This window comes from Orcinus orca, chromosome 4 (assembly GCF_937001465.1).
Source record: "Orcinus orca chromosome 4, mOrcOrc1.1, whole genome shotgun sequence".
NCBI classification, from domain to species: domain Eukaryota; kingdom Metazoa; phylum Chordata; class Mammalia; order Artiodactyla; family Delphinidae; genus Orcinus; species Orcinus orca.
The window spans coordinates 84,259,012-84,271,325 of NC_064562.1; the positions used below are offsets into that span (position 1 = coordinate 84,259,012).

Consider the following 12,314-nt stretch of genomic DNA (forward strand, 5'->3'; position numbering starts at 1 on the left):
CAATGATGAAATCAAATAAGAAATCGGAAAATGAGAACAAAACCTTACAAAATCTATGGGATGCAGCAAAAGCAGCTCTAATAGGGAAGTTCATAGCAATAAGGCCTTCCTCAAGAGATAAGAAAAATCTCAAACAACCTAACCTACTAGCTAAATAAATTAGAATAAGAACAAAAACAAACTCACAGCAGAAGGAAGGAAATAATAAAGATTATAGAAGAAATAAAATAGAGATTAAAAAAACAATAGAAAAGATCAATAAAATCAAGACCAGGTTTTTTGAAAAGATAAACTCAACAAACTTCTAGCCAGGCCCACCAAGAAGAAAACAGAGGATCCAAATAAACAAAATAAGAAATGAAAGAGGAGAAATAACAACTAATACCACAGAAATACAAAAAAAAATACTATGAAAAGTTATATGCCAACTAATTGGACAATCTAAAAGAGATGGACAAGTTTCTAGACACATACAGCCCACCAAAACAGAATCAAGAAGAAACAGATAATTTAAACAGACTGAGCACTGTAAGTGAAATAGAATCTGTAAAAGAAAACAAAACAAAACTCCCTGCAAACAGAAGTCCAGGACCTGATGGCTTCACTGGGGAATTCTACCAAACATACAAAGAAAAACTTATACCTATCCTTCTCAAATTATGCCAAAAAATTGAAAAGAAGGGAAAACTCCCAGAGTCACTCCATGAAGCCACCATGACCCTGATACCAAAATCAGACAAAGACACTACAAAAAAAGAAAATTACAGGTCAATATATTTGATGAATATAGATGAAAAATGTATCAATGTAATGTGCCAGATTAACAAAAGGAAAGACAAAGCACATGATCATCTCGATAGATGCAGAGAAAACATTTGAAAAAATTCAACATCTATTCATGATAAAAATTCTCACCAAAGTGGGTACAGAGGGAACATACCTCAACATAATAAAAGCCATTTGTGACAAACCTACAGCCAACATAATAATGCTGAAAAGCTGAAAACCTTCCTGCTAAACTCAGGAACAAGACAAGGGTGCCCACTTTCACCACTTCTATTCAAAACAGTATTGGTAGTCCTAGCCACAGCAATCATACAGGAAAAAGAAATAAAAAGTATCCAAGTTGGAGGGAAAGAGAGAAAACTGTCACTATTTACAGATGACATGATACTCTATATAGAGAATCCTAAAGTCTCCACACAAAAACTATTAGAGCTAATAAATGAATTCAGCAAGGTAGCAGAATACAATATTAATATACAGAAATCTGTTGCATTTCTTTACACTATGAAATATCAAAGAAAATTTAAAAATCATTTTTAAAATCACATAAAAAATACCCAGGAATAAATTTAACCAATGAAGTAAAAGACCTTTATACTAAAAACTATAAAACATTGTAAAGGCAACTGAAGATGATTCAAGGAAATGGAAAGATATCCCATGCTCTTGGATTGGAAGAATTAGTATTATTAAACTGGCCATACTACCCAAAGCAATCTACAGATTTAATGCAATCCCTGTCAAAATACCATGACATTTTTTTTACATAACTAGAACAAGTAAACCTAAAATTTATGTGGAACCACAAAAGACCCAGAATTGCCAAAGCAATCCTGAGGAAAAAGAACAAAGCTTGGAGGCATAACCCTTCCAGACTTCAGACTATACTACAAAGTTACAGTAATCAAAATAGCTTGATATTGGCACAAAGACAGACATATGGATCAATGGAACAGGACAGAGAGGCCAGAAATAAACCCAAACACTTATGGTCAATTAATCTATGACAAAGGAGGCAAGAATACAATGCAGAAAAGACAATCTCTTTAAAACGTGGTGTTGGGAAAGCTGGACAGCTACATGTAAATCATACCTTATAGAAAAATAAATTCAAAGTGGTTTAAAGAACTAAATGTAAGACACACCATAAAACGTGTAGAAGATTACATAGGCAAAACATTCTCTGCCATAAATTGTAGCAAGATTTTCTTAGATCAGTCTCCCAAGGCAAAAGAAATAAAAGCAAAAATAAACAAATGGGACCTAATCAAACCTAAAGCTTTTGCACATCAAAGGAAACCATGAACAAAACAAAAAGACAACATACAGAATGGGAGGAAATATTTGTAAATGATGTGACTGACAAGGGGTTAATATCCAAAATATACAAACAGCTCATACAATTCAATATTGAAAAAACAACCCAATGGGCAGAAAACCTAAATAGACATTTCTCCAAAAACGACATACAGATGGTCAGCAGGCACATGAGAAGGTGCTTAACACCACTAATTAGGGAAATACAAATCAAAACCATAATGATGTATCACCTCACACTGATCAGACTAGCTATCATCAAAAAGTCTGCAAATAATAAATGCTGGAGAGGGTGTGGAGAAAAGGGAACCCTTCTACACTGTTGGTGGGAATGTAAATTGGTGTAGCCAGTAAAGAAAAGAATACAGAGCTTCCTTAAGAAACTAAAAATAGAGTTACCATATGATCCAGCAATCCCTCTCCTGGGCATATTATCTGGAAAAGATGAAAACTCTAATTTGAAAAGATATATGCACCCCATTGTTCATAGCACTATTTACAATAACTAAGACATAGAAACAACCCAAGTGCCCACCAACACCTGACTGGCTTAAGAAGATGTGGTACGATGGAATATTACTCAGCCAAAAAAAGAAAGAAAGAATTCCATTTGCAGCAACATGGATGGACCTAGAGAACAGTATACTTAGTGAAGTCCAAGAAAAACAAATATTATATGATATCACTTACATGTGAAATCTAAAAAATAATACAAATGGATCTACATATAAAATAGAAACAGACTCACAGACATAGTAAACAAACTTATAGTTACCAAAGGGGAAAGGGAGGGGGGAAGGGATAAATTAGGAGTATGGCACTAACAAACTACTATACATAAAGTAGATAAGCAACAAGGATTTACTGTATAGTGCAGGGAACTATATTCAATATCTTGTATTAACCTATAATGGAAAATAATCTGAAGAAATATGTAACTGAATCACTTTGCTGTACACCTGAAACTAACACAATATTCTAAGTCAACTAAACTTCAATTAAAAAAAAAAACAGATCACCACTTCTACAAAAGCATACAGCACAATCATAAAGTCAATTTTGTTTTAATAGCAGTTGTATTCAGTAGCATTTCTAAGAAACAAGATAACCTAGTAGTTATAAAGTTGGAGTCATGTGCCAGACTGCCTGGGTTTAACTCCTAGCTCTGCTAATGAACAAGTTATAAAACTGTGCTTCAGTTTTATCATCTCCAAAGTAGATATAACAGTTATAATTATTATATATTTAAATAATTATATAAGTAATAACATGTAAATAATAATAATTATTATTATTAACCTGTAGGGATTTCATGAGGATTAAATGAACTAATACAGGGAAAGTGTTTAGAAGAGCATCAGTAAACATGATTTCTACTATTCCCCGACATTACAAAGTAGGAGGACCATAGATGTACTTACAAGTTTGAAATTCTTGCAGGGCAAGGAGTATTTGTAAATTTCTGCCATGAGTCCACATACTTACTTATTTTCTAGGGTATCGGTCCTTCTCTTTTGAGGCCATGCAGAATACATCTCTCATTCTCATCTTTTCAGATGTAGCAAACATTAGCATTTTAAAAGCCACAGTGTTTTTCTGTTAATTATATGTGGATCAAAAAACTGAGTAAAACTCGCCTGCAACACCTAAATATCAAGAATGAAAACCACTACTATGCATATGAAATAAAATGTAGGTTATAATGTTTTACTATAATTAATTCTTATGTGGTATTTTCTGTTTAAGCATGCTAATTTTTTTCTATTAAATACAGTAAATGGTCTTATTTAATGCATTCATTCACATAGCAAGAATCTTGAAAGTAATGAATTACTTTAGAGTATTTTTCTAGCACTTTTTGTGGGAAAACTATCCTTGAATGTTCCATTTTGGGTATGTTCTACATTTATAAAATGGATCAAAATTAAAGAATGAAATCAATTATGAGAGACTCAGTTCTGATACGCTAAATTAAAAAGTTTGATATCTTCATTAAGTGCAGGAAATGACAAAAAGTCCTCTGATTTCCTGGAAAAAAAGAATATAGTCCTTTCCCAAGTCATTTCTATTCTTTTAAAGATCAAGATTTAAAATGTTCATTTGAAAGTTCTGTTTATGTAGTGGAAAGCTCTCAGGTTGACAATGAGAGCTCTGCTGAAATTTTTCAGGATATTGGTTAAACTGGGTTTGGCTTTATTTTACCCTCAGGATAGCATGGACACCGTGAGGTCTCTGACATACCAGTGACTAACGTCCACTGCTCTTCATTACAGGGTGACAGTGGTGGGCCTCTGGTCTGTGAGCGGCCTGGAGGACAGTGGACATTATTTGGCTTAACTTCATGGGGCTCTGTCTGCTTTTCCAAAGTCCTGGGACCTGGAGTTTATAGCAACGTGACATACTTTGTCAAATGGATTGAAAGACAAATATACATCCACGCCTTTTTCCTAAACTAATTCCAAAGATGATCAGAGACTTTTACCAGCGACACTCAGAGCAAAGAGCCTTCTCGATAGTGGAGGACTTCCTGCAGAGAGCTGTGTGGAAGCACTTTCATGGACAGTAATGCTCCACAGTGCACTGCAAATGTTCATGTTTGTCTTGGTCTAATTTTATGCAGCTTTTTGTTTTTTAAATTCTATTTTTCTCTTACATCAAGTTGAATGAAAATCTTTTAAAACCCAAAGCAAAACAGAGTTTGTTCTTTTGCCAGGCAGGCCTAACCTTAACTATAACATGAAATGATCCACTCTGGAAAGAGAAGAGTGTAACAGGTTAGAGAAAGTTCCCTTTTGTCCAGTCACAAAAAGGACATTGAGATCCAGGCTGACTAATCTTTGCCAGCTTTTGTTTCTCAAGCACAAGAGCATAATAGCAAATTACAATATTAACATCAGAGACTTGCTTTTGATTTATTAAAAGCCAAGATAATTTACATGCTTAAGTTATTTACTATTACTCTTCTAAAGTTTGCATAATGCTGAGAACTTATGAAAGACAGAGCATCCGTTTAGGTAGCTGAAATAGCAAATCACATTGAGCACAAAGCTCTTTTGACATCCATATTAGCACCTGACATGCTTGGACTGCCCATTCTGAATTTAAATCAAGACTGTAATTTTACAGAAAGTCTCCAAAGAACCTTCCTAGAGCTGGGGTTTGTTCACTGTGTATCACTTAGCCAATTGAGATTTTGACAACTAGGAAAATACCTGTGGGAAATATTTCATTCTGCCTATGTGACAATGAAGTTGAGATTAAACTTTGCTATAGGAGGATTTGCTTTAGAGTAGAGAGATGCAATCTTTTCAAAAGAAAATTGCACCCCACCCCTAATTAAGTATTTTCCAGTTTTCTTGTGTTTATCCATACCAATAAAGTCACAGAAATGTATCTGAAAGCACAGTAAAACTTTGCACGGAGAAAAACATTTTGTAATTGTCCTTGAAAGACGTTTAATATCTGGTGTTGCCATTTCTTCCCATTGATAATTAAAACAAAAATTTAAAGATGCTTTTAAGCACTAGGCCACTTTACACACATCAATTTTGAAGTAATTAGTGGTTACGGTATTTTTTTCCCCGCAAAAAAGCTTCAAAACACAAATCTTCACATGCACCTACTTCAATTAGTCAGGCATCCATTTTGCAACATCCAAATGCCTTTTGAACAAGTAGGATTCCCTCCACCAGCAACCTGGGCTGCCTCAGCATTCCCCAGAGACTACCTGCAATTTTATACGTGTCTTTTTTGTACTCTTTTCTATATGTGTGCGTAGGTGACATTCGAAAAGTTGTCTTGACACTTTCCACATTATTCATCTCTTGTTCTGTAGTTTATATAAACCTATTGAGAATGTAAAATCCGGCAACCGAATTGTGGTCGCAACTGTATGAAAGTTTAAGAACACATGTCAGTTTTGTTATAATTGTAGGTACATAATGTAACAACATATGCTCAACTTATGTTCAGTGAAATATACATCTTGTACTTACTTTAAGTAACCCTTAATACAAATAAAACGGTATAATCTTTTCTTTTTATGGATATAAAACATGGAGCAAGCCCCAGAAAACGGTGCCTCCCACTATTATAGTTGGCATCCAGTTTCCCACCAATCAAAATTTTCTTGTCTTATATCTCACTCCCCCAGGAACATACTCTTTTATTTTAGATGGAAGATGGCTCTTTGATTAGTCTGAAATGAGAGGTTGCTAGCAGTCTCCAATAACCCATTGAGGGTCCAAGGAAAACTTCAGCCCTGATAAGAAGGCAAGGATCTTTCATGTCTAGAGCACATTTTGGGAATCTGATCCAATTCTTTTATAAATATTTATGGGTAAAATTGTATCACACATGTATACTGTTAATTTTTTTTTTTTTTTTTGGCTACTAGGAACAGATTTGGGCTCCCCCAAATTTGGTGAAATACACTGAATACCGAAATGCAACAGACCACATCAGCTTGGGTAACTTTGTGTAAAAGAGTTATTGTAGATAAGACCCTTTAAAGGCTTCATACAGATCCCAAATCTCTTTTGCCGGAGGGCCAGAAATGTTTCAGAATCCAGAATTTAAAAAAATTTTAAAAGCATAATATTACAACGTTTAGCACCCAGTATAAAATCTACTAATATTTTTGTAGCAAAATATATGAATAATTACATTAAATAAATAAATAGCCTTACATCTGTTTAACACATTGAATTTGTGCCTAATTTATGAAAACTTTTTCAGTTTTCAGAGTTCTTGAGACTGTGGAATTGTGGATAAGAGATTGTAGACCCATAGCATGAAGACTCAAGACTTTCCTCTACTCATGTGTACAGATGTTTTACATCCTGGGGATTGACCTTTTCTCTTAGTCTTTTGGACTCAGTCTTTTTATCCTTAGATTCTAATCTTTTATTTGCAAGTGAATATATCTCTAAATTTTTATTTATTGGAAGATGATGATCTCAAGGAATGAATGCCAGCTGCTATAAGGATCACTGACTTTTCCATGTAAGAAAAGGTCAAAACAGTATTCTGGTAAAAGGTGTGCTTTGGGATTTTCCTTCTAAGTTCTGGTACCAATTACTGTTGGATTTGGTGAGTATCTATAGGAGCAATGACAGCTTTTTGTATATGTTATTTATTAAACAGTTTATTTTTAAAAAATCTTAAGAAAGAAGAAAGCTACCTCCATTAGCCATATGGGATTCTGAATATTCTAGAAATCAGTCTGTATAAAAGACCACTTGCAATAACATCAGAAGGCTACAAAAAATGTCAGACCAGGACAGTAGGTAGCAGGTAGAAGATTAAGCCCGGAGCATAATACTTGAATAGTCATTAAGAAGAGCTTCATATAGACATGGAACATTAGCATGGAAATTTCATGAAGGAAATTCTGGGTGGCCGACAATTTTCAGATGGACAGATATAGACTTTTAAAAGAACTCAACAAGAATATATAATCTTAAAATAATACCTGACAGTTTTGGTAGAAACGAGTTTCTTTGTTCCAACTAAAACCAGCATACATGATTTGCAACAGCAATTAACTTTATATAGACATTCTTGTCCTAAAATGTATTAAAAAACAAATCTAAGAACCTCATGGAATCCTCCTGAGAACCACCTGTATTACTGTCAGTTCCATAATATCTCATTTTTAGAGGTTGCAAAAGCAGAAAAGTTGTAGGGTATTGTAAAGACTATAAACCCTCAAATGATCTCCCTAAGACTGTTCTGAAATTGATTGTCTCATTTTGATTAGGCTATTGTCAGTTTTAGAATATGGGAAATTGACAAAGGGCCCCTAGACTCAGCTGACTTTGTATTCCTTACCTATGGCCTCTGTTTCCCAATTGAAAACATCTGCACAGAGGTATAACTCATAAAAAGTCTTCTGTTGACAGGAAGCAGAGAGAAGAACACATCTCCATGGAACTCTGGCATCCCTGCTGCCCCTTACCAGTGAAGCCTTCCACCTCAGGAGAACACTGAAATGAGCAGATAGTAAAATAAATATATGTCTCAAATGAATTCCCTTGAAAATATTTGCATGTCTAGAACAATTAAAATGCTTTTACAAAATCCAAAAAGTTTCCTAAAAGCATTTGATTCTGAATTAAATATTTCACTTCTCTAAACTCTGTTCAGGTCAAACTCTAACCTCCTTTACAAATGTCTACAAACATACAGTAAAGGTCATCACATTGGCTTTTCCAAGCCCAGTAAAATGTTCTTGTCCCTTAAGGAAAAATCCAAGTCATCCTGGTTTGGTAGAGGAACCTCTTCAAAGGCCCTCTTCCAAACTTGAAGGCCTACTTGCAACTCCAAGGAGGGTATTCTGCTCTTTTAATCCTTTGAGGGTCCAGCCATCCCTGAGGCCTTATTTTCAGAGTAGTCTGAGTCTAAAGCAGTTTCACATACAGATAAATTTCCTTGTTCAACAGCACAAGAAGTTGCCGACATCACTGCAAAGACAGCAGAAGGGTCAGAAATGGGTATTCTCTCTGACTTAACAGTGGAGTGGTCAGAATACTTAGATATCTGTCAACTGATCCATCTTTCCAGCCCCTTTCCACTTCTTGAGAGCTTCAGTCCTGTCCTCTGCAGGCAGTCTGTCAAAGTGTTTCGCCCTCAGAATTGGAGATGGGAACAGGGATCCCTGAAGAACTCTGTATATAAACCTAGGTTACAAAAAGCATCACAGAATTACATTCCCCTCAAATGCATTATGGGACACAAAAAGTACTCACCAATTAGAAAAAGTAGAAGTGTCTGGTGACCCTTCTTGAGGTAAAGGGGGAGAATAAGTGAATTATAAAATGGAAAATATAACAATATTAAATTAGTATTTGTGAAACACTGAGAAAATAGTGAGTTCCTGATTGTCAAATAAATAAAAAATAAAAACTGTAAAAGTAGAGATACCAATAGTGCTACAGCCTTAATGTTAAGTTAAATGAGATAATACATATAAAGCAGGCCAAGCGTTGGCACACAGTAAGTGAGTATTTTTTTAAATGCTAGCTATTAGTTTCCTATGGCTATTGCAGCAAATTATCACAAACGTGTCCCTTTCAGTCCAAGCTGACAGTATTTATGCTGCTATAGCATTCACAAAAACCTTGTGAGTCTCCAATGTATGTCATGGGTATTTACAGCATTAGATAAGAGGGTCCTCCACAGATCTTTCCTGTATATCCCTTCTCCTTCCTTGGTGACTGCTGATATGGCTAAGAGGATCCATGAGTCACACACCTAATCTCTTCAGCACTAGCAAAGGTTGTCCAGCCACACTCTGGGCCTTCTCTCCAGAGCATACTCCCAACAGCCAATCTCCTAATTTTAGCAAATTTGAAATCTGGATAGGCTGAGAATTTTCTAAATCTAGTTCCTTTGGGCTTAATAGTACTTCCCTCAGTCTCTTTTCTCTCACATTTTTCTGTAAGCAGCAAGAAGAAACCAGAGCAAACCTTCAAACATTTGCTTAGAAAACTCCTCAGCTAAACATCCAAGTTCATCACTTACAAATTCTGCTTTCCACATAACAGTAGAACACAATTCAGCTAAGTTTTTTGCCACTATATTGCAAAGATCCCCTTTCCTCCAATTTCCAATAACATGTTTCTCCTTTCCTTCTGAGACCTCACCAGCAGTGCCTTTAATGCTCATATTTCTAGCAACATTCTATTTATGATCATTTACGTGTTTTCCAAGATGATATGGCACTCTCTGCCCATGCTTCCTCCTTGCTTCTGAATTTTCACCAGCAGACACTGTAATGTCCATACTTCTATTGACAGTCTGTTTAAGGGAGTCTAGTATGTTTCTATTATGTGCCTCAAAATTCTTCCAGGCTCTGCCCGTTATCTAATTTCAAAGTCTATTTCACACTTCTAGGTATTTGTTACAGCAGCACCCACCTTTCTGATACCAAAGTCTGTATTAGTTTCCTATAGCTGCTGTAACAAATTACCGTAAATGTGCTGGCTTAGAATAACAAAACCTTATTCTCTCACAGTTCTGAAGGCCAAGAATTCTGAAATCAGTTTCACTGAAACAAAATCAAAGTGTTGGAAAGGCCATGCTCCCTCTGGAGGCTCTAGGGGAGAACTCATTATTCCTTGCTCCTTCTGGCTTCTGGTGGCTGCAGGCATTCCTTGGCTTGTGACCCAGAGATCTCTGCTACCATGGTCAAAGTGCTTTCTCCTTTTCTGTCAGTGTCAAATCTCACCCTGCCTCTCTCTGATAAAGACACTTGTGAGGGCATTTTGGGCCCAGCCAGATAATCTCCCCATCTCAAGATCCTTAATCACATCTGCAAATTCCTTTTTTCGCTAAATAAATAAAACATTCACCAGGTTCCAGGGATTAGGACACAGATGTATTTTAGGGGTCAGTTTTTTCAGCTCACCACAACAATATTAGATAAAATTGTACCATTAATGCTCTTGAAGAAAAATTTCAGGCTATAACTTAAAAGTTAATTGTTTCTTCATAAATTCTGAAAGTTCATCTTGTCAGTTTTTAATCTGAAAGCTGGTAATAACAGTGAACACTACAGTACCATCTCAGTTTACCAGTGATATTAAGTATACAACTGTAACCACCACAGAATGACTCAGGTGGGTTTTTCTTATGCATTTCTAGAATGGATGTCTTTCAGCAACAAAGGGTTTGTGCCCATTGTGCCTTATGATTGTGTTACAGACTGGGGTTGGCAAACTTTTGTCCAATGGACCAGACAGTAATATCTCAGGTTTTGTGAGCCAAATAGTCTCTGTTGGAACTGTTCAACTCTGCTGTTGTAGTGCAAAAACAGCCATAGACAATATTTAAATTAGTGAGTATGTCTATGATCCAATAAAACTTTACAAAAACAGGCAGTGGGTCAGATTTGGCCTGTGAGCCAATTTGTCAACCCTGTTAGAGAATAATATTGAATCACCATTTGATGTTCCTATCATGTTTAAAAAGGTAGAACAGCTATTTGCTATAGTGTTTTCAGCTAAACAGATAGATTTTATAAAACTATAAAAGGGAAGAGCTCTAAACAGTTCAAGAGATCTATAGATTAGAAACCCATGCATACTTCTTAGCCATTTCCATCCCATACGATATGAGAAATCAAGTTAAACTAAAATGGGAAAGAAACTGAAGTCAGAGAAGGGAGGTAAGTTTTCAGTGTTTATAGATCGTAGCAGAGATACGTGTCCCTCAGTACCCATTCTTCCTTTTGGAAGCCCCCAGATTTTAGCCATTCAGAGTCTACACACCCAGGTTCTAGTTAATGGGATATGACCAATGATGTGTACCACATCTGGGTCATGACAATACAAAAAAGAATAAAAAAGAAGAAAGATGGAAAGCTGCATGCCTTCCATCTTCTCTTTCTCCCTCCTGCAGGCGGAGATGCAGGGATGCAGGGACCCAGGACCTGGATGTGCTGGTGGTGAGTCATCTTTAGTCACGCAGATGAGGGCAACGCCCTTGGGAGGCGGCAGAAGAAAAAGAGGAAAGGAAAGGATCTAGGTCCTCGAATACCTTTGTGGAAGCAAAGGTGCCCTATCCCTGTGGACTATCAACCAGACTAGGATTTTCCTTGAGAGAGAAATAAATTTTTTCATTTGCTTAAGCCACTTCTGTTCCCTGGCAAAAGAGTTAAAACCAATACTTTAACTAGTACAGACTGACTTTTCCACTACTAAACAGGATGGTCTACTGTCTATTCTTAGCAGTCGCTTGATGAATTCTAAGCCTATGACTTCACTTACTCTCTTGATGATAAAATAAACACCATACCTGGGCAGAAGAGCAACACAGGTTGTGAGAACACAAACTAAGTAGAACACTGGATCCAGCATGTGCTCCTGCATAATCCAATAGGGGTTGGATGGTGGGTTGCAAGTTACACACATGGCTCCAAAAACCAAGGCAAAGAAAAAATAAGACAAGATGCTCCCAACGATGACCAGCATGTGGATCCAAGTCTGCAAGATAAGAAAAGCAGAGGAGATGAACACGCTCTGATAACTTTGCAGCCTGGCAAAATCTGCTCTGTTGAAGGGACATCACATTCCAAGCAGTGGGTGAATGGTGTAACAAACCTTAGTGAACAAAACACAAAATATTGAAGCGAGGAGGCAAGAGCACCTTTTGTGAATTGCTCATATCAGTGTTTAAGTTTTATAAAACTATGTCAAATACCAAAAAGT

At 36.2% G+C, this 12,314-nt stretch overlaps 2 protein-coding genes across 2 annotated transcripts in view; one reads left to right on the forward strand and one right to left on the reverse strand.

The window, feature by feature from the left end:
* The window catches only part of CORIN (corin, serine peptidase), a 219,043-nt gene extending 211,708 nt beyond the window's left edge, over positions 1-7,335 (forward strand). Inside the window, exon 21 of the mRNA XM_004268336.4 lies at positions 4,377-7,335. Within this exon, the coding sequence (XP_004268384.1) occupies positions 4,377-4,559 (183 nt within the window). The 3' untranslated portion in view covers positions 4,560-7,335. The remainder of the gene's footprint in view (positions 1-4,376) is intronic.
* The window catches only part of ATP10D (ATPase phospholipid transporting 10D (putative)), a 95,816-nt gene continuing 89,966 nt past the window's right edge, over positions 6,465-12,314 (reverse strand). Inside the window, 3 exon segments of the mRNA XM_033425490.2 lie at positions 6,465-8,640; positions 8,642-8,783; positions 11,902-12,089. Of these exon segments, the coding sequence (XP_033281381.2) occupies positions 8,449-8,640; positions 8,642-8,783; positions 11,902-12,089 (522 nt within the window). The 3' untranslated portion in view covers positions 6,465-8,448.